This window comes from Myotis myotis, unplaced genomic scaffold (genome assembly GCF_014108235.1).
Source record: "Myotis myotis isolate mMyoMyo1 unplaced genomic scaffold, mMyoMyo1.p scaffold_m19_p_2, whole genome shotgun sequence".
Lineage (NCBI taxonomy): Eukaryota > Metazoa > Chordata > Mammalia > Chiroptera > Vespertilionidae > Myotis > Myotis myotis.
In genome coordinates this window covers 35,178,200-35,201,418 of record NW_023416324.1, presented here as the reverse complement: position 1 = coordinate 35,201,418, position 23,219 = coordinate 35,178,200, and the positions used below count along the sequence as shown (strand labels likewise).

Below are 23,219 nucleotides of genomic sequence, written 5' to 3'. Positions count from 1 at the left end.
CAAGTATCTAATTTCAGAACATTTTCTTTTTTAAAAAATTGAATTTATTGGGGTTACATTGGTAAATAAAATTATATAGGTATTAGGAGGACAGTTCTATAATACATCATCTGTATACTGTATTGTGTGTTCACCACCCCAAGTCAAATCACCATACCATTGTCTGTCTGTGAGCATATGTTTTTCTTAAGCCCTTTACCTTTTTCACCCAGACTCACAACCTCCCTCCCTTCTGACAGCTGTCAGTCTGATAATTCCAGAACATTTTCATCTTTCCAAAAAGAAATCCTGTGCCCATTAGCAATCACTCCTTCGCCCCCACTCCCCTAGTCTTTGGCAATCACTAAATTACTTTCTATCTATGGATTTGCCTATTCTGGACATTTCATATAAATAGAATCATACAACATGCTTTTTTGTTCCTGGCTTCTTTCACTAAGCATGTAATGTTTTTAAGGTTCATCCATATTGTATCACATATTAGCACTTCATTCCTTTTTATGACCGAACTAGTGGCCCAGTGCACGGATTCCTGTACATTAAAAGAATGTCACATTAAGAATGTTAACAAAAACAATCAAATTCACAATCCACAATGACAGATCGAAACACGCGTGTGATTGGCACCAGCGAGAGCTTTATATGTATCGTGCATACAAGAATCAATGTTTATTTTTATTTACTTATTTTTTAAAAATTAAATCTTTATTGTTCAGATTATTACAGTTGTTCCTCTTCCCCCCCCCATAGCTCCCCTCAACCCGTTTCCCACCCTACCCTCCGCCCTCACCCCCATCCCCCACTGTCCTCATCCATAGGTGCACGATTTTTGTTCAGTCTCTTCCTGCATCGCCCACACCCCTTTCCCCCCTGAGAATAGTCAGTCCACTCCCTTTCTATGCCCCTGATTCTATTATAATCACCAGTTTATTCTGCTCATCAGATTATTTATTCACTTGATTTTTAGATTTACTTATTGATAGATGTGTATTTGTTGTTCATAGTTTGTATCTTTACCATTTTCTTCTTCCTCTTCTTAAAGGATGCCTTTCAGCATTTCATATAATACTGGTTTGGTGGTGATGAACTCCTTTAGCTTTTTCTTATCAGTGAAGCTCTTTATCTGACCTTCAATTCTGAATGATAGCTTTGCTGGATAAAGTAATCTTGGTTGTAGGTTCTTGGTATTCATCACTTTGAATATTTCTTGCCGCTCCCTTCTGGCCTGCATAGTTTCTGTTGAGAAATCAGCTGACAGTCATATGGGTACTCCCTTGTAGGTAACTGAGTTTCTTTCTGTTGCTGCTTTTAAGATTCTTTCTTTGTCTTTTGCTCTTGGCATTTTTATTATGATGTGTCTTGGTGTGGTCCTCTTTGGATTCCTTTTGTTTGGGGTTCTCTGTGCTTCCTGGACTTGTAAGTCTATTTCTTTCACCAGGAAGGGGAAGTTTCCTGTCATTATTTCTTCAAATAGGTTTTCAATATCTTGCTCTCTCTCTTCTTCTGGCACCCCTATAATTCGAATGTTGGTACGCTTGAAGCTGTTCCAGAGGCTCCTTACACTATCTTCATATTTTTGGATTCTTTTTTCATTTTGCTTTTCCGGTTGGGTGTTTTTTGCTTCTTTGTATTTCAAATCTTTGACTTGATTCTTGCGATCCTCTAGTCTGCTGTTGGGGGTCTGTATAATATTCTTTATTTCAGTCAGTGTATGCTTAATTTCTAGTTGGTCCTTTATCACAACATCGAGGGTCTCATTAGATTTCTTGAGGGTCTCATTAAGGTTATCGGCGGTTTCTAGAAAATTCTTGAGAAACCTTAAAAGCGTGGTTTTGAACTCTATATCCAGTAGTTTGCTTTCCTCCATTTCTGTCATTTGTGTCCTGTTTCTTTGTCTCCGCATTTTTTTATGCTTCGCTGTGTCGATAGAGTGGCTTTCTGCGCTAGGTGTCCTATAGGGCCCAGTGGCTCAGCCTCTGCAATTACCTGAGGTGGACACTCTTGGTGCACCCCTTTGTGGGCTTTGTGCTCAGTCTTGTTGTAGTTAAGCCTTGATTGTTGTAGGTATCACTGGAAGGGATTGACCTCCAGGCCAATTGGTTGTGAGAATCAGCTGTGTCTGCAGTGGGAGAACTTCTGTGCTGGAGACACCCCTCCGGGGCAAGACTTGCTTCAATGGGGCTTTGGTGCTCACTGCCCCCTGAGTGTGTCCTTTATGAATCTGAGGAGCTGCAATCTGTATGGTCCCACTCCGACCACCCGGGACACTGGCTCCTGGATCTCAAAGGAGGTGCTAATCTAGCCTCTGCATGAGGCTATCCAGCAGGAGCCAGCTGTGAAGCAATGCAAGTTGCCCTGGGGCCTTGGGCCAGCTACAGTTTGTTAGGTAATTATCAGATTGCAAAGGGCCAGGCCTTTCATATGCAAAAGCCTCGTGGCTCGGGCGGGGCAGGGTCCCAGAGGATCATCAGGGCGGAGCGAGCAGTATGGCTGCTCTCAGTCCTGCCCTCAAAGGCCCTGCTTCTCAGTGTCCTGGTAATCGCTGCAAGCACCCCCGAGAGAAAGCTGCCCTCGAGTTCCGACTGATGCCAGACAGCCCAGTTTCTCCCATATGAGTCTGGGTCCCCAGAGACTCACCCGGAATTGGAGCTCAGAGCTTGAGACTCTCTCCTGATTGAAAAAGACAACCGTGTCCTCAGCTGCCAACCCTCTCCGCATGTGCCTCTGTACCTCTGTATTTTACTTCTGCACCGCACCTCCTCTGAGTCTTGGTATGCTTTTCTCTTTCTTTCTAGTTGTAGAATTTCCACTCAGCCAGCCTTCCTGTGGTTCTGGATGATGTCCGTTTTGTCTTTTAGTTGTATTTTCGAAGTGGTTGTGCAAGGCAGCAATCTCCAGTGTTTACCTATGCCGCCATTTTGGTTTCTCCTCAATGTTTATTTTTAAATTGCCAGTGTGCATCATATGTACTGGCTGGTTGGTCGGACTTACATATGGTCAGTCACTTAGCCTTTTATATATGTAGAAGATAATATTACATTTCTATGGAATGTATTCTATAGAGATACCAGATTTTGCTTATTCATCATTTGATAGACATTTGGGTTGTTTCCACTCTAGCTGTTATGAGTATTGTTGCTATGAGTATTCATGCAAAAGTAATCGTGTAAATGTATGCTTTCATTTCTCTTGAGTATATACCCAGGAGTTGAATTGATGGGTGTTTTGATAAATTTATGCTTTCCCTTATGGGGATCTGTCAAACTATTTTCCAAGAGTTTGCTGCACCAGTTTCTATTCCAACTAGTAATGTATGAGGGTTCTAATTTTTCCATATCCTTATCAACACTTGTTATTATCCATCTTTTAAATTTTAGTCATCCTGCCCTGGCTATTGTGGTTCAGCAGTGAGAACGAAAGCCGTGCACTGGAGGGTTGGGGATTCCATTCTCAGGTCAATTGCAAGTTCTATCCCCAGCCCAGTTGGGGCATATGCTGGAGTCAATCAATTGATATGTCTCTCTCACATCCATGTTTCTCTTTTCTCCCCTCTCCCCCACTTTCACTCTCTAAAAAATCACTGGAAAAATATCCTTGGATGAGGATTAACAAAAAATTGTAGCTATTCTAGCAGGTGAAGTGGGTATTGCATTGTGATTTTGATTTGCTTTTTCCTAATGACTAATGAATATTGAACACCTCTTCATATTCCTGTTGGCCATTTGTGTATCTTTTTTGTTTTGAAGATATTTTTAAATTGAATTTTTAGAGAAGAGAAGAAGGGTGAGGGAGAGAGAGAAAGAAGCATTGAAGTGAGAGCAAACATCAATCAGCTGCCTCCTGCATGCCCCCTGCCTGCAACCTGGGCATGTGCCTTGACTGGGAATTCAACCGGCAACCTTTTGGTGCAAGGGACTACACCCAAACAACTGAGCCACACAGGCCAGGGCATCATTTGTGTATCTTATTTAGAGACATGTTTATTCACCCTCCTTTGCCCAAATCAGAAATACATGTCTAAAATGAGGAAGCAAAGAGCAAGAATGCAAAGGATGGGGAGGTTCAAGAGTACATGTAGGGAAGTTCTTTTTGTGGGTTTATTGTGAGGCTGAGTGTAGTTGTTTAAAGTGCTGGGCTGAAGAGTTTTAATCTTAATTATTTTGACTGTTTTCATTTAACCTTAAAAAATAAGCATTTCTCATGTTGTTATATAGTCTTCATAACCACTTGTTTTACTAAAATAAAAATAAGTATTTTAAAAAGTGTTTTATTCCTTTAACAATTTTGTTTTAGTTCCCTTAGCATGTTTTTTACAACTTCTAAATCTTTTGTAAAATTATTTTTACTAAATTACTTTTATGTTAATAAACATTTAGTTCCCTGATTTTTCAGATACTTAAAAATAAACATTTTTCTGATTATAATAGTATTATATGCACTTAGTAGAAAATCATAGAAAATATAGGAAAATATAAAGAATATAATAACAGTAACAATAGGCCACAACCTCACTATTTTAGGATTATCAATAGAAACAACTTTTTGGCATGTTTCCTTTAATGCATTTTTTAATTTATCTTTATTGTTGAAAGTATTACAGATGTCCCCCCTTTTCCCCATTGAGCCTTCTAGCCCACACCCACCTCCCACGCTAGGCCTTTTACCATAGTTGTAGTCACACTTTGTGTATAACTTTTTACTTAAAGTTTTATAAGGATTTGACCACATCATTAAGAATTATTTGTAAATGTAGTTTTAGAAGCTGCAAAATATCACACAAGAGAAAGTGCCAGAGTTTGCTTAACCAGTTCCTTATTGTTAGGCATTTAATTAGACTGGGCATTTAATTTTTTACTATTATGAATAATGCTTTTTGCATAAATGTATAAAGCACTATAACTTCCCACTCTGGATGCCTTTTATTTCTTTTAATTGTCTAATTTTCCTGCTTAGTACAATCTATAATAATAAAAGGATAATATGCTAATTAGAATGAATATCCTTCCGGGTGTCATTCCAGATGTCCTTCCAGATGAAGCCAGGGCTGAAGGGAAGCATCCCGGGTTCCAGGTGCCAGAGGGAAGCTGGTGCCGGCAGCCAGGGGAAGGAAGGCCTACTCTTGCATGAATTTTCGTGCATCAGGCCTCTAGTGTTGAATAAAAGTGAAAACAGCAGACGTTTTTGTCTTGTTTCTGCCCTTAGAAGAGAAAACATTTAGTCTTTCACCTTAATGGTGAAATAAACTTGTGGGTTTTTCTTATTAGATGCCCTTTGTCAGGCTGAGAAGATTACTTTCTCTAACTAGTTTGTTGAGTATTTTTTATCATAAATGGGTGTTAGATGATTAATTTTATCAAATGCTTTTTTGGTTTATTGAGATGACTACGTGATTTTTGTCTTTTATTCTTTTAACATGGTGTATACACCAATTGATTTTCATATGTTGAGCCAACCTTGCATTTCCTGGAATAGATACCCCTTATTCCTGGCATATAATCCTTTCGTTGCTGGATTTGGTTGGTTAGTATTTTGTTGAGGATTTTTACATTTATATTCATAAGAGACTTTAGTCTATAATTTTTTGTGATATCTTGTCTGGTTTTGGCATTAGGGTAATATTGGAATCATAGAATAAGTTAATATATTCTTGTATATGAGAAAATTCTCCGTTTTAAAATCTAGCGACATAAATTTCAATAGCAATAACCCACACATATACAAAAGTTCTTTGGATTCTGGGTAATTTTTAAGAGGATAAATATCCTGAGATCAAAAAGTTTGAGAACCACTGGTTTAGGCTAAGAGACATGCTCTAGGACCAAAAATTGGGACTCTTGTTTCTTGTTAGTCATAAACCAGTCCCATTTGTGTCATTTTAGGCAAGTCATAAACTCAGGGTGCCTCAATCTTATATAATAAAAGCCTAATATGCTAAGTGTCAGGTCATCCAGTTGGCCATTCAACCAAAGTGTAATATGCTAATGATATGCTAAGGCTGCTCAACCGCTCACTGTGACATGCACTGACCACCAGGGGGCAGACGTAGACTGGTTGACCAGTTTCTATGATGTGCACTTACCACCAGGGGCGCAGACACTCTGGCAGGTTAGCTTGCTGCTGGAGTCCAGCCTATTGGGACTGAGTGAGATGGGCCGGACACGCCCTGGAGCCTCCCACGGTCCCTCTCCGGCTGCTCAACCTCCCGCATCCCTTCCCAGCCCCGATCATGCACCAGTGGGGTCCTTGGCTTGGCCTGCACCCTCTGACAATCCAGGACCCCTTGTGGGATGTCAGAGAGGTGGTTTTGGCCTGATCCCACAGGCCAGGCTGAGGGACCCCACTGGTACATGAATTCGTGCACCGGGCCTCTAGTAATATATAAAATGGAAACACAACAAGACTGTGTTAACTTCGCAGATGCATAAAATAAATGATTACTAGATATATATTAGCTGATGCTGAATCATAAAAATATATTTTTAAATTGAAATATTTATAAGAGCTTATGTAGGAGCTTGTGGTATTGTTATGTGACAGTATCTTGAATTATGTCATATAGATAAAAATTTGTACAGTGGGGCCTTGACTTACAAGTTTAATTCATTCCGAGACCGAGCTCATTAAGGAGCTCGTTAACTCAAATTACTCTATCAACTCAATGCAAAAAATCAGCCGAGAGACAGCTGGTATCTCAAAAAACTTGTTAGTTGGGACACTCATAAGTCAAGGCCCCACTGTATTTGGAACTTGTATTTAAGCTTTATGTGACAGTACCAGTTTTCAACCAGTGATTTTTATACTTCTTCAGGAAGGTATTTCATAATCACTCTGTAAATCCTTATAAACCACTCACCAGATATCCTCCCTCCCCTCATTCTTGTGTTCCTTTTTATATTTTTGGGAGGCTATAAACCAATCACAGTTACCCTCTTTATATTTATTTTTCAGTTGTATTGGAATAGAAAATAGGTTGAGAACCACTCTAAATCTTCTCAGGGATGTACCTTATTTTCCTCACACCTGTTTCCTCAAGGCCAGGAAACCAGACCCATATTTTTCTACATATTGTCTGTTTATTCTTCTATTCTCCTGTAAAGTTCCTCTTTTTTTTTTTTTTTAAAAAAAATGTATTTTTATTGATTTCAGAGAGAGGAAGGAAGAGGGAGAGAGAGAAACATCAGTAATGAGAGAGAAGCATTGTCTCCAGCATGCTCCCCACTGTGGATCGAGCACATAACCCGGACATGTGTCCTGACCAGGACTCGAACTTTGACCTCTTGGTTCATAGGTTGATGCTCAACCACTGAACTACATTTGCTGGGCTGAAATTCCTCTTTTTTAAAAACTGGTTCCCTGCTGTCTGTATATCTAATGCTGTTTGTTTAGTTTAGGAATCTGTAGGTCACTCTTCTTTACTCACTGATACTTTGGTGTAATTCTTGACATCATATTGGGCAGTTGGGATCATTACATTTGAACTTCATCTAGCACCTTAACTTTATTTTTTCTTAATTTTTGTATTGCAGTGATATTCAAGTATACTTTTCTGGACATACCTAATCATATGGTTTGAAAATGGTTCTACTTCCAACCAAAATCTGCTAAATATCTATATGAGCATTTTTTCTTGTTTCTTTAGTTTTCTGATTTATTCTTTATCTCTCTATATGTCGTCTCTCTTTGGCTTTATCCTTCCCCCAACCAGTACCATTACTGTTGTGTTTCCTTACCCTATTGAAATATTCATTGTCAATTTCCTGCTTACTATGAATTTAAATAGCTGCAAATTGTATAAGCTAGTAGACTGGTGTTTTATATTTAGTTAGCTTCTTATCACAGCTTGAAAGTGTTTTAGATTTCTTTCCTGCTCCTTGCATTTGCTGTTGTTTTACCTCTGTCTTAAGCCCTCTGCTGCCCTCTGCTTTTCTCACTCAGTTTCGTAGAACAGTGTTATAAAATCTGTTTTCCTTGCGCTTCTTTCAGATGTGTATCGATAGGTGGTCTTGGCAAAAGAGGCTCCTTCTAGGCAAATGTTGTAAATTATATCTGTCAGATTTATCATGCTCATTAGCATATTGAAGAGTCTGAAAGGTCCTCTGGAAAGCAACCCATTTAACTTTAATACAGCTTCTCCCTCTCCCCAACTTAACCGAAATTGCTTGTGATAAGGCCCTAAATAACCTCCTAATGCTTTTTACTATTATTGGTAATTACTGTCATTTACTTTACTAACTCATCTACTTTTCTTCACCACTCTGTGCTCCTGTTTTACTGACGTTAACCTAAAACATAAATTATGCCACTCTTCTGCTTATAATTAAACTAGAGGCCCAGTGCACGAAATTCATACACTGGGGGGGAGGGGGGCGCAGGAGGGTCCTTCAGCCCAGCCTGCACCCTCTCGCAGTCCAGGAGCCCTTGGGGGATGTCTGACTGACAGTGCCACGGGGAGCAGCCTAAGCCGGCAGTCGGGACATCCTTAGTGCTGCTGTGGAGGTGGAAGAAGCTCCCACCACCACCGCTGTGCTCGCCAGCTGTGAGCCCTGCTTCTGGATGAGCGGTGCTCCCCCTGTGGGAGCGCACTGACCACCAGGGGGCAGCTCTTGCATTGAGCATCTGACCCCTGTTGGACAGTGTGCATCATAGCAACCTGTTGTTCCGCCGTTGGGCCGAAACCAGCTCTCTGACATCCCCGAGGAGTCCCAGATTGTGAGAGGGCGCAGGCCAGGCCGAGGGACCCCACCCGGTGTACAATCGGGGCCAGGGAGTGATGTGGGAGGTCGGCCAGCTGCAAAGCAACTGAGGGAGGGCTCCAGGGCATGTCTGGCCCATCTCACTCAGTCCTGATCGGCTCAGTCCCAATCTGCCCCAGCAACAAGCTAACTTACTGGTTGGAGCAACTGCCCCCTGGTGGTCAGTGCATGTTATAGCAAGCAGTTGAGGGGCCTTAGCATATCATTAGCATATTACTCCTTGATTGGTGGCTTTGGTATTTTAGGAATCAAGATTAATCTCTGCATCTCATTGGAATAAAAACAAAAAACAACTAGCAATCTGAGGCTGTTTTAACCAATAAATTGCTTATGAAAAAAGTGTTATTTACACTTCCTTTTGACTACTGCTGTTGAAGATCCTAATGTATAATAAAATGGCCAAAAAGGCTTACCAAATGAACAAAGAAGGAAAAGGCTTGAATAATCAAGGAAACCTAGATAATCAGGTTGTGGGTTAGTATCTAGGTAATTAAGTTTAGAAATCTCATTTATTCACAAAACTGGCTTTGAAAGGGGAGGAACAGTTCCACTTGCCTTTGTTCATAAAAAATTCTGTCTGTTGATTTACCCATATAAAAAGTTATATTTTCTAAAACCTTTAGCTGTTTTCAGGAGTGATTAATGTTTAAAATATGACATCCATGATACTTTTTATATAATCTTAATGCACATTATTTTGATTAGAATGTTTTTGAGTTTAAATTTTTTTTATTGTGGTAAAATATACATAACATAAAGTTTACCTTTTTAACCCTTTTTTAGTGTACAATTCAGTGGCCTTAGTACATTAACAATGTTGTGTAACCGTCATCACTATCTAGAGAACAATTCTATCATCCCAAACAGAAACTTTGTACCTGTTAAGCAATAACTCCCAATTTCCCTCTGCCCCCCAGCCCCTGATACCATCTGTTTTACTTTGTCTCTATGAATTTGCTTATTCTAAATATTTATTTTTAAACCTTTGTTGTTGCGAGTATTATAGATATTCTCACTTTCCCCCCATAGCCCCCCTCCACCAGTTCCCACCCTATCTCAGGCCTTCACCACCCTATAGTGTATATCCATAGGTAATGGATATACCAGGTGTACCGGTTAATAGTGTGGATTTTGTAATCAAAGAAAACATGATAGTTTCAAGAGTAACATCAAAAGTGCTTTATTCAAAGTAATGTCCACCATTAGTTACACATTTCCCCATCTTTCAGGTAATTTGTGGGTACCGTCCCAATAGAACTTTTCTTGTTTTGAGGCAAACCATTCAGAGACCCAATTTTCCATTTTTTTGTATGTTTTGAAGTGCTGCTCAGAAAGTGCGTGTGCCATCGATGGGCACAAGTGGTAATCTGAAGGAGCAAGGTCTGGTGAATACAGCGGGTGGGTTAATACTTCCCAGGCAAGATCTTTTAACATGTCTTTAACTGGTTTTGAAGTGTGTGATGGTGTGTCTTCATGAAGCAAAATTAATTTGCTTTGTCTTCTGGAGCAGTCTGGTCTTTTCACGATCAAAGCATGGTTCACATTGATTATTTGTTGTCGGTAGCGATCAGAATTAACTGTTTCACCTGGTTTTAGAAGCTCATAATATACCACACCTCCCTGATCCCACCAAACACAGAGCATTGTCTTCTTTCCGAAGCGATTTGGCCTTGCAGTTGATGTTGATGGTTGACATGGATCAACCTATGATTTTGTGCATCTGGGATTCTCAAAATAAATCCACTTTTCATTGCTAGTCACAATTAGATGCAAAAAAGACTTTCTTTTGTGCTGTTGACTTTTCAGTTTTCCATTTGTCTTTTTTACTCATGACTTTTCGGTTTTCCATTTGTCTTTCATTCAGTTGATGTGGCACCCATTTTTCTTCCTTTAAAATCTTTCCCATTCTTTAAATGATCGGAAATTGTTTGCTGAGCAACGTTTAATCTTTCTGCAAGTTGTTTTTGAGTTTGACACGCATCTTCATCCAATAATGCTTGTAATTGTTGGTCTTCAGACTTTTTCAGTTGACCTGGACGTTCTTTGTCTTTCCCTTAAAGTGAAACCTGGCAATTTTCTGAATCTTGAATTCCCCACTAGCATTTACGTACTTATATTAATTAAGTATATATTGATTTTTAAAAAGCTTTGTAGCTTTTATTTATATATGCAATCTTAATATGTAGAGTTTTTTTTAATTGAGTGGAGGAATAGTGTGTCCATAAAGATTTATTAAACAGAATTGTGAATCAGTGTTGCTGTAGCAAATCTTTATTATTTATGGTCTTTGTCAGTAAGATGACAGCTACAAAATTATTAAAGAGTCTTTATTGTAGAATAGTATTAGACAATTTAAAATATTTCAGTTATTTCAGTTATTTCTAAAACTAATCTTTTAGAAATAGTACCCATTTTTAAAATTAGGAACCTGAAGCAGTTTCTATAAGAATTGAGGCATAATCAAATATTTGACAACTGTTTGACAGTAAAACAGCTTACCAAAAATAATGAAAGAGCCCTGGCAGGGTTGCTCAGTTGGTTAGAGTTTCCTCCTGATAATACCAAGATTGCAATTTTGGTCTCTGCTTGGAGAATATAAAAGAATCAACCAATGATTGCATAAATAGGTGGAATAACAAATCTACGTTTCTCTTTCTTTCACTCTCCTCCTCCACCTCTCTCACTTCCTCCCTCTGTCTCTAAAAATCAGTAAATAAAAATTTAAAAAATAATGAAAGAAAATGCATTAATTAAATAAATTCAAATGTCCAAAACCCAGGATATTTATTGTATAAAAGTGCTATAGCTTTTTATCGGAAAATAATGTTAGTTCAACAAAAAAGTAATGGTGAAATCTAGTATGGTTTTGGCTTAAATTTTAATTGTCATATTTTGAAATATTACTTTATAAAATAATTTAGAAAAACTAATAAGATTTTTTTTTTAAAAAAAAGGATGATAATCTAGACAGAGATTATGACAGAGAATGTAGAGAACTGTATTACAAATAGGAATTATAAAAATCGGGTCCAAGTCGAATAAGATGTTTCAGTGGAGACAACTAGTTAATTTTCTATTTATTTATTTTTGAAATATGCTTTGGCATAAATATAGGTAATTGGGAGTAAACAAACTATGTTCTGAGCTTTTTATTTTAGGTAATATTTTTGTGTTTATATGATGTATGCTTATATTATTAGAGGTATTCTATTGCCCAAATATGTAATTTAATAAATTAACCAAGTAAAATCAAAAGTGCTACACATGCTGTTTGTTTTTGCTGACTCTAATTTTTCCTTATGTTATTAATCTTTGTTTAGAGGCATAGGTCTGAATTTAAGGCATAAAGGGCAAAGTGAATAGCAAAAATTCTGATTTCCATATGATACAGTATGCAAAGTAGTTCTAATATTGGAATATTTTAACAAAATGCAGTCTTTTAATTTGTTTATAGTTTGTATTCTCTGGTAAATGCAAAATTGTTTCTATTATATTTTAGAACAAAATACAGAGCTCTGATATTAGTGTTCTTACTATCATCTTTTTGTAAAAACATTTTTTAGAGCAGTTTTTGTTTCATAGCAAAACTGAACAGAAAGTACAGAGTACCTATAATACTCCCTTTCTCCCCAAAATATAGCTTCCCCACTGTCAACATCCCTGCAGCAGAGTAGTACATTTGTTACAGACAGGAACATACATTAACACATAATTATTACCCAAAGTCTATAGTTTGGGTCTCACTTTTAGTGGAATATATTCTATGCATTTTGACAAATGTATACTGACATGTACCCATCATTATAATATACAAAATTTTACTGTCATTTTTTTAACTCTGGGTTTATATAGGTTTTTAAATTTTTTTTACCTCGAAGAATTTAAAGTCCTTTATACTTTGGAGGTGGAGAAAATATCTTGAATTGTATCTCCATGTTTAGAGAGTCAAGTTAGAAGGTTAGTGATATAAATATGTAGTGTTTAGTAGAAAAGACATGTGGACAAGGTCTTACCACTTAGGCTTTATAAACTGACTAGAGACCCTGTGCACAAAATTTGTGCATGGGGGGCGGGGGGGACCCCTCAGTCCGGCCGGCACCCTATCCAATCCGGGACCCCTTGAGGGATGTCCAGCTGCTGGTTTAGGCCCGATGCCTGTGGGATCAGGCCTAAACCAGCAGTCGGACATCCCTCTTACAATCTGGGACTGCTGGCTCCTAACCGCTCACCTGCCTTGCCTGCCTGCCTGATCACCCCTAACCACTCTGCCTGCCTGCCTGATCACCCTAACTGCTCTCCCCTGCCAGCCTGATCCTCCTAACTGTTCTCCCCTGCTGGCCTGATCCCCCTAACTGCTCTCCCCGGTCAGCCTTACCCCCCTAACAGCTCTCTCCTGCCGGCCTGATTGCCCCTAACTGCCTCTGCCTCAGCCCCGCCACCGTGGCTTTGTCTGGAAGGATGTCTGGAAGGTCATCCGGAAGATGTCTGGTCTAATTAGCATATTACCCTTTTATTAGTATAGATTTCCTATGTTGCATATAGATTGGAATTCTTGTATTTTCTTTGTTTCATTTTCTTTTATACTAACTGGTACATCAAAATCATTTTCCTGTTAGTTGAAATTCTTATTGAGTAATATGTTTTACTTCTAAAATTCCCTTGTTTTGAGACTTACTGCCATAATTACATTAGAACCTCCTTAACGAGCATTTGGCTATTATTTACTAAGTGGGCTTTAATTCTTTCTCATATAGTTTTCAGAGCCTAAACATTTTTTTACTATTATTTTAGTTTGAGAACAAATTTTAAAAGTTTTTTTTAATGTCTCATCGAATTTTAAAAAGTGACTTTGCATTTTGAAAAATAGGTTTTTTTTTGGTTTGTTTATTTGTTTGTTTTTAATTCAATAGATTGGTTGCTTGCCTAAACTGGATTTGAAGCAATTCAAACTACTGGAGATCTGCTATTTTACAATATCACAATTGGAAAGAAGCAGCTTTTCAAATAATGGAAGAGTCTAAGACCTCTAAAAATGAAAATCATGAACCAAAGAAGAATGCTTGGGCTCTTTCTGAAGAAAGCAAAACAGTTAAAGTTATAACTAATCAAACTTTGAAAGCCAGAAATGATAAATCCATAAAAGAAATTGGGATCAGCTCCCCAAATAGGAATAGTAGTAAAAAAAATAAGCAAAATGATATTTGTATAGAAAAAACAGAAGTTAAATCATGTAAAGTAAATGTTGCCAATATTCCAGGCCCCAAAGATTTGGGGTTAGTCCTTCGAGATCAAAGTCATTGCAAAGCCAAAAAGTCACCTAATTCACCTGTGAGAACTGAAAAGGTACCTGTTTCACAGGCAAAAGTAGAAAAAGCATCCAGTTTACAGGCAAAGGCAGAAAAATTGACAAAGTCACCTAATTCACCAGTGAAAACAGAAAAGGCACCCAGTTCACAGGCAGCAATAGCAGAAAAGGCACTTAGTTCACAGAAGAAAGAAAAAGCACCTAGTTCTCAGATGAAATCAGAAAAAGTTCCCAGCTCACCAGCAGAAGCAGAGAAGGTGCCCAGCTCACTGTTGAAAGAAAACATAAGGCAGACAGAATTACAGCAAATTGGAAAAAAAAATCCAAGCTCTTGCACTTCTCTTGACAAGGTGAATATTGATGTAGAGGGAGAAAAATCTGCTCCAGAAAACTCACCACGATCTCAGAAGCAACAAACATCTACAGATAATACTGGTGATTCTGATGATAGTGCGTCAGGAATTGAAGACATATCGGATGATTTGAGTAAGTACAAATTAGATTATTCCACAAGTCTTTTTTTGGGGGGGGGATTTTCCTATATTAACGTTCTTTAAATTATCCCCATTTTTATTTTAACCACTTTGAAATTCAGAAGAACATTAATAATATGGTCCTTTAAGCGAAAACAAGAACTTTACATTTGTTATAGTAGGTAAAAAGCTTGTGCAAATATACATTTAGTGGCTCCTGTAGTCAATATAGTCAGTATGTTTCCTCCCCTCCCCTCCCGTCACCCTTCCTTTCCCTCCTCTCTTTCCCTGTCTCCCCCCCCCCCCTCGCCGCCCCTTCTCATACTCTTTTTAGATGATCCTGGTAATATATTGCTCATTTATTTATCAAACATGTGATGTATTGAGTTTTTATTATGTGACAAGCATGTGTTTACAATGGAAAACCAAAAATACCAACCAAAAAAGAACAATTCTTCCCCCTGTCACAGCCCCAGACCTCAAGAAAGCTTCTAGTTAGATGGGGGTAATACAGATAAAGTGGTAATTTAGTTGTGTCAAAAACTTGAGTTGAGAATGCACATGATTTAATAGAGATTTGGACTTCGGGTTAAAAAAATGCATGATATAAATGTGAGATTGCAATGTAACTAGAACAGTGAATTGAGGGGGAAAGCTTAAAAGTTGCATCTGAAAAGTACACAAGAATTGGAGATAAAGGATCTTTTAGGACATTATAAAGAGTTTGGACTTTATTAATGAACTGGAGGCCCGATGCACAAAATGGTGTGCAGGTACGGTTCCTAGGCCTAACCTGTGATCAGGGCCATCTTCCCCAGCTGCAGGCAGCCGGTCTTGCCCCCCGCCGCCATCCACCTGGGTTCCTAGTTTGCCATTGGGCGATGGGAGCCTGATGGCTGGCGGGGAGGGACTGAGAGGCCGGCCGTTCCCGCCCGCTCACCAGTCCCACCCCCACCGCTGGTCGACCTCTGTGTGTGGGGCGACCGGTGGGGCGGGGGCCTTGGCTTGGTGCCACCCTGGTTCCCCATTTGCCATCCAGCAATCGGAGCCTGCGTGCCAAGGGAAGGGACCAAGAGGTTGGCCATTCCGCCCACTCGCCAGTCCCGCCCCCCCACTGCCACCCACCCCGGTTTCCTGTTTGCCATCTGGTGATTGGAGCCTGCTGGCCATGGGGAGAAACCAAGAGGTGGTCAGTGCATCTCATAGTGACTGGTCGAGCGGTCGTTCTGCCGTTATGGTCGCTGGACTTTTATTATATAGGATGTTTTGAGAAGCCATTGAATAGTTTTAAGAAAGATAGTGCTATGTATATATTTGGCTACAGTACAGCAAATTCTTTGACAGGAACAGGGCTGGAAGCAGAAGTTGATTAGAACACTATTGCAATTTACTTGAGAATTATCATTGTAAAATTCATTTTCTTCTGGGATTTTAATCTGAGTTTTAATTAATTGTAAACATTATCCTTGTCTTTTGAGTGCTTTAATTCTGATTTTGTCTAATGATTTTTCTTTGGCAGTCTTTTGTAATACTTCTGTGGCTAAAAGAATAAAGCCTTTTCTTGATGTATAGACAAAAAAGAAAAAGCTACTTCTAAATCATTATTTGCCACACTTTATGAAAGACTGGTAAAGAGTTCAGAAAAAGCTTCTTTTTATTTATGGTAGTATACACATAATGTTATATTGATAGACCATTTAGAAAAACTTATTAGTATCTTTAGGTATATAAGAAAAAATAAGAGAGAACCAAGATGGCAGCATAGTTAAATGCCAGTACGTGCCGCCTCCCACAACCACATCAGAATTACAACTAAAATACAGAACAACCATCATTCAGAACCGCCTGAAAGCTGGAGAAGTAAAGAAGAAAGCACATTGAGACTGGTAGCTGGGCGGAGGTGCGGAATGGGCTGGTCTGACATTCACGTGTGCCAGTTTTTAATCGGGAGGGAGATAGTCTCTGTGGAGACTGCTTGTGAGAAGCAGGTGATCCCAGCTGCATGCCAGACCCCCAGGCTAGGGTTTCAGAGCTGGGAAGAGAAGAGTCCATAATTTCGGGCTGGGATTGTGGCTGAGTGACATGGAGGCTGCTGGAGACCCAGGTGTTCCTGTTAAAGGGCCAGCACATGAACTTACTCGGACTTGATCTCTCTGAGCCAAAGCGCCAGGCTGCTTTTGGGGGCCCAGACACATATGGGGAGGAATTAGACTGTCTGGCATCGGGGCAGGAACTCAGGGGTAGCTTTTTCCCAACGGAGATGCTCATAGGGGTCATTGTTCCTGTGCTAGGATATCCCCCATCACAGAGCTGGCTGGCAGCCATATCTGAGTTCAATCAGCATGGTGGTCAGTGCGCTCCCACAGGGAGAGTGCTGCTCAGCCAGAAGCCCTGAGCTGGGTTCACGGCTGGCAAGTGCAGTGGGGGTGGCGGGAGCCTCTCCTGCCTCCACGGCAGCGCTAAGGATGTCTGACTGACAGCATAGGCCTGCTCATCGCGTTGGCTCACTGCGGGCCTATGCCATCAGTCAGATATCCCCCCAGGGCTCCCGGACTGTGAGAGGGTGGCCAGGCCAGGCTGAGGGATTCGTGTGGCGTTCCCCCCCCCCCCCCGTGCACAAATTTCATGCACTGGGCCTCTAGTTTTATATCAATGGAATCATACAACATGTGGCCTTTTGTGTCTGTTTTTTTTTTTATTTAGCACAATGTTTTCAAGATTCATCCATGTTGTAGCATGTATTAATACATCATCACTTTTTATTGTGGCCCGGTGTACAGATTCATGCACATTGAAAGGAAATTAATTAGAAGAAATATTTTAATATCGCTATTTGCCCTTTCTCTATAATAGAAGTTTCAGAGATGAAAGAAAATTAGTAAAATGAATATGAAAATAATATATAAGTTGATTAATAAGCAATAACAACATGATATAACAACAAAGACATCATATAAAAACATTGATAAAAACAATGACTGTTAAATTGATTAAATTTATTCTAATATCTTCCTGTATACCACATTAAGAGTAAAAACATTTTCAGAGTGCTTGACTAAAATTTCCCTTGTGATGAAGTATTTACAACTTTAATGTCAAACGCTCTTCGAAATTGAGAGAAAGCAACATATAACTGACCATGTCTGAAAACGGGTTCAAGTAGTAATATTCCTACTCTGTTTATAGTTTGTCCTGGTGATTTATTAATAGTCATTTATTAATGAAAAAGTTCTGCAATTAGATGCTGGCATCACGGGAAACTGTCTTCGAATTAATTTAAATGGGAGGCTAGTGTCATATGGGGACAAATCAATTCTTGGAATCAGAACAACCCCTCCTTCCACAGATCTTGTTAATACTTCAGCTTCGATTATCTTAGGTCGCAATCTTTTGATAATAAATCTAGTACCATTACAAAGACCCCATTTACTATTAAGATTTCTCAGCATGATGATTGCATCTACTTTCAGTTTTAATTTATGGCACAGCATTCCTGAAGGAATAATACTATTAAGAAATTTGATGGGAAAATTTCCTTTTCCAGCATCATCCGTTGAATCGCTAAAATCATCACTCACATAGGTGTGAAAATCTCCATTGAGTATATCCAAAATTTCTTCATTTAATTTATGAACCTGTTCATTTTTTGGACAAAGAATCGCTCATTTAGGTATATTTTTAATATTATCTATAGATACACTATTTCCAAAGGTAGCTTCAACAATAGATCCGTTACAAATCATTTCAATAATATCCATTCCGAGAGCTTTATATGTATTGCACATGCGCGAGTCAGCATTTATTTTTAAATTGCCAGTGTGCATCATATGTACTGGCTGGTCAGTCAAACGGTCGGGCAGACATACGGTTTGTCACTTAGCCTTTTATATATAGAGACTAGAGGCCCAGTGCACAAAAATTTGTGCACTCGGGGGGAAGGAGGAGTCCCTCAGCCTGGCCTGTGCCCTCTCGCAGTCTGGGACCCCTCGGGAGATAACGACCTGCTGGCTTAGGCCTGCTCCTGGGTGGCAGAGGGCAGGCCCAATCCCTAGGTGCAGCCCCTGGTCGGGCTCAGAGCAGGGCCGATTGGGAGTTGGGGCGCCGCCCCCTGTCATGCACAGAACAGGGCGGATCGGGAGGTTGCGATGCCACCCTCAGTCACGCTCAGGGTAGGGCCGATTGGGGGGTTGGGGCACCGCCCCCTGTCACACTCAAGGCAGGGTCGATGGGGAGGTTGTGGCGCCACCCCCTGTCACCCACAGAGCAGGGCCAATCCGGGGGTTGGGGCGCTGCCCCCTGTCACGCACAGAGCAGAGACCATCAGGAGGTTGAGGAGCTCTCCCCTGTCACTCAGAGAGTGGGGCCAATAGGGGAGTTGGAGCACCGCCCCCTGTCACACACAGAGCAGGGCGGATCAGGGGGTTGGGGCGCCGCCCTCTATCACCCACAGAGCAGGGCCGATCAGGGAGTTGGGACGCCACCACTCTCACACTCAGGGCAGGGCCAATGGGGAGGTTATGGCTCTACCCCATCACACACAGAGCAGGGCCCGTGGGAGGGGTGGGGGTTGTGGCGCCGCCCTCTATCACCCATAGAGCAGGGCCGATCAGGGGGTTGGGGCGCTGCCACACTCACACTCAGGGCAGGGCCGATGGGGAGGCTATGGCTCTACCCTGTCACACACAGAGCAGGGCCGATCAGGGGGTTGAGGCGCCACACCCTGTCACACACAGAGCCGCAGGGCGATCAGAGGTTGGGGAGCTCCCCCGTATCAGGCACAGAGCAGGGCTGATCAGGTGGTTGGGGTGCCTTCCCCTGTCACGAACAGAGCAGGGCGGATAGGGAGGTTGTGGCCCCACCCCCTGTCACACATACAGCCACAGGGCGATCAGGGGGTTTGGGCGTTGCCCCCTGTCACACTGATCCCAGTGCTGGGAGGCATATTACCCTTTTACTATATAGGATAGAGGCCTGGTGCATGGGTGGGGCTGGCTGGTTTGCCCTGAATGGTGTCCTGGATCAGGGTGGGGGTCCCCACTGGGCTGCCTGGCCAGCCTGGGAAGGGGCTGAGGGCTGTTTGCAGCTGGTCACACACCCTTCAGGGTGGGGGTCCCCACTGGGGTGCCTGGACAGTCTGGGTGAGGGGCTGAGGGCTGTTTTCAGGCTGGAGGGTGACGGAAGCTCCCAACCGCTCCTTTTTTTCTTTCTTTTTTTTAAATTCTGGGCCAGCTTTAGCTCTGAGGCTCCAGCTCTTAGGCCTCCACTGCTGAAAGTAGGTAATCGAAACAATGTATAACTCCAGCTCTGACTCCAGCTCTGAGATCCCAGCTTGCTGAAAGCTGGTTTCTGGGGTTTTTTTTTTTTAGCTTCTATATTTGTTAAAATGTTTCAAACTGCAGGCTCAGAGGCCTGCAAGGCAGGCGGGGAATGTTGGTTTCCTCCGTCACTGAAGCAAGCAAGCCTCATGTTAGTTTCAAGCTGCCTGGCTGCTGGCCGCCATCTTGGCTGGCAGTTAATTTGCATATCTCGCTGATTAGCCAATGGGAAGGGTAGCGGTCGTACGCCAATTACCATGTTTCTCTTTTATTAGATTAGATAATATTCCATTGTATGGCTATATCACATTTTGTTTATCCTTGAATTGATTCCATCTTTTGGCTATTATGAATAAGGCTGCTATGAACATTTGTTTAATCGTTTTTATGTGGATGTATGTTTTCATTTCTCCTTGATATATATGTTGGAGTCGAATTACTGAGTCAGTGTTAACTCTATGTTTAACTTTTTTGTGTATGGTATAATATATAAGATTTACCATTTTAACTATTTTATTTTTTAATATATTCTTATTGATTTTAGAGAGGAAAGGAGAGGGAGAGAGAGATAAAAACATCAATGATAAGAGAGAATCATTGATTGGCTGCCTCCTGCACGCCCCCTACTGGGGATTGAGCCCGCAACCTGGGCATGTGCCCTTGACCGGAATCGAATCTGAGACCTTGAGCCAAACCAGTTAGGGACCATTTTAACTATTTTAAAGGAACAGTTTAGTGTAATTAAGTACATTTACAGTGTTATACAACCATCACCACTACCTAATTGCAGAAATTTTTCATCACCCCAAAAGGAAATCCATTTCCCCCTTGCTGCAGCCTTAGACAACCAATAATTGGCTTTTTGTTTCTGTGTATTTTCCTATTCTAAATATTTCATAGAAATGGAATCCTCCAATATTTGTTGCTTGTCTGGCTTCCTTCATTAAACATCACGTTTTTGGGTGTTTTTTTTTGTTTTGTTTTTTTAAATATATTTTTACTGATTTTTTACAGAGGGGAAGGGGGAGGGATAGAGAGCTAGAAACATCGCTGAGAGAGAAACATCGACCAGCTGCCTCCTGCACACCTCCTACTGGGGATGTACCTGCAACCAAGGTACATGCCCTTGTCCGGAATCGAACCTGGGACCCTTCAGTCTGCAGGCCGACGCTCTATCCACCGAGCCAAACCGGTTTTGGCAAAAACATCACGTTTTAAGAATTCATTCATGTAGTTATAGCAGTACTTCTTTCCTTTTTAATGCTGATACTATAAACTGCATTGGTTCCTCTCAAAATTCCCATGTTGGGGACCTAATTCCCAATGTGATTGTATTTGGAGATAAGAGCTTTTATGAGGTAGTTAGGATTAAATGAGGTCATAAAGGTGGGGTCCTAAGCCGATAAATCATGAGGCCTTATAAGAAGAGGAAGAGGAAGATCTTTCTCAGTGTATGCACCAAAGAAAGGCCATGTGAGGTGACTGTCTACAGTTCAAGGAGGGAGTTTTCACCAAACACCAATCCTGTTGGCACCTTGATCTTGACCTTCCTGCCTCCAGAACTGTGAGAAAACAAATTCCTGTTGTTTAATTCCATCAGTTTGTGGAATTTTGTTTTGGCAGCCTAAACTATGACTAAGACAGCTGAATAATATTCCATCGTGTAGATATGTCACATTTTATTTCTTCATTTATTTAGTGACTAGAGGCCCAGTGCACGAAATTCATGCACTCAGGAGAGCACTGGCCTGTGCTCTCTCTAAGTGTGGGAGCCCGTGATCGATTGCCCCAAAGAGGTAGGCCCTGCCCACCCATCCGGGGCTCCTCAATGGATTGCCCCAAAGAGGTAGGCTGGAGTCAGGGGTCCTGCCTTTGTGCCGCACAGAGCCGCGGGACCTCCAGCCTCACCACGCAGAGCTGCGGGACCCCCAGGCCTCGCCGCACGGAGCCGCAGGCTCTGCCTCCACGCCACGCATGCAGCGTCAAGCCCCCGCCCACCCGTGCACGCCCGCTGCGCACGCAGCCTTCTGGTAATTTCTCGTTGTGGCATGAGGGCGTCATGGCGTGAGGGCATGACGACCACATAGGCTTTTATTAATAGGATGGACATTGGGTTGTTTCCACCTTTGACTGTTGTAAATAGTGTTACTATGAACATTCATGTGCAGGTTTTAGTTTGAATACCTGTTTTCAACTCTTCTTTTGTAAGAGTGTTAATACCTTAAAAAACTAGTGTTCTGTGAAACACAGTTTGGGAAATTATGCCTGATGTTATTTAATTTTGATGTTGATTTGAGGAAATTAATTAATTTGACTTATTTTTGACTTTTAAAGAAAGATAGCTTTCTCTAATGCTTCATATTGGTAAAAGTGATAATTATGCAGGATTTGCTGGTGTGACTTTGGAGATGATGGGTCTCCTACCACAAAAGCAGAGAATAGGAAGGCAAACTCTTTCATAAAGATGTTACAAAAAGTGATTCAAACATTAGAAGTGTCACTAGGTTAAACTAAGTGTTTCTTAAATTATTGTCATACAGGGCAAGTTGTACATATAGAGAAGGTTAGAATATTATATTCCTTGCTGCTATCCTTTTTCATGAAATCTTGAAATAAGACTAGGATTTTACCTTTTCTTTTACATTTCCATCATAAAATTATTACTAAAAGACTAAATTATTTTTCCAAATATTAGGTCACAGTTGCAAATTGCATCGTTGTTCACCTGACAATAATTTGTTTTTATTGATTGAATCTTTTCAAAAGATAGAAAGAGAGAGAAACATTGATTTGTTGTCCTACTTATTTATGCATTCATTGGTTGATTCTTGTATGTGTCCTAATAAGGGATTGAACCCGCAACCTTGATGTATTGGAACTACACCATAACCAGTTGAGCTTCTTGGCCAGTAATAATTTAAAAAACAATAATTTAAAAAACACTTAGCTAACCTAGTGAGATTTGTAGTGTTTGAAGCTAGAATTTGCCTTCCTGTTCTCTGCTCTTATGGTAGGAGATATAGCACCTCCAGAGGCACACTATTTCTTCTTTGTCCAGAAAATCAGTGCTGTCAGAAGGTAAAATTGACCACCAGAGTTCTTGTATCTGGCATGTAGTTGGCATTTGAGAGCAGAATGGAGAGATTTGTTGATTATCTATAATCATTTACTTTTAGGAGTGCTTTTAGGTACATCCAAATTAGTTTATTTAGCACACTTTAATTAAGTGTCATCTCCAGTGTAGGCATTGTATTAAAATATTAGAGGCCTGGTGTACAACATTTGTGCACTGGGGGAGTAGGGGGTCCTGAGCCTGGCCTGCGTCCTCTTGCAGCCTGGGACCCCTCACTCCTTACCGCCCGCCTGCAGTGGA

General features: G+C 40.8%; 1 protein-coding gene across 8 annotated transcripts in view; it reads left to right on the top strand.

Annotated features, from left to right (window-relative positions):
• TUT4 (terminal uridylyl transferase 4) overlaps positions 1-23,219 on the top strand; it is a 168,248-nt gene that overhangs the window by 70,500 nt on the left and 74,529 nt on the right. For all 8 annotated transcript variants that reach the window (XM_036347477.1, XM_036347481.1, XM_036347478.1 and 5 more), the window contains one exon: positions 13,664-14,544. In XM_036347477.1, coding sequence (XP_036203370.1) covers positions 13,761-14,544 — 784 coding nt within the window. In that variant the 5' untranslated portion in view covers positions 13,664-13,760. The remainder of the gene's footprint in view (positions 1-13,663; positions 14,545-23,219) is intronic.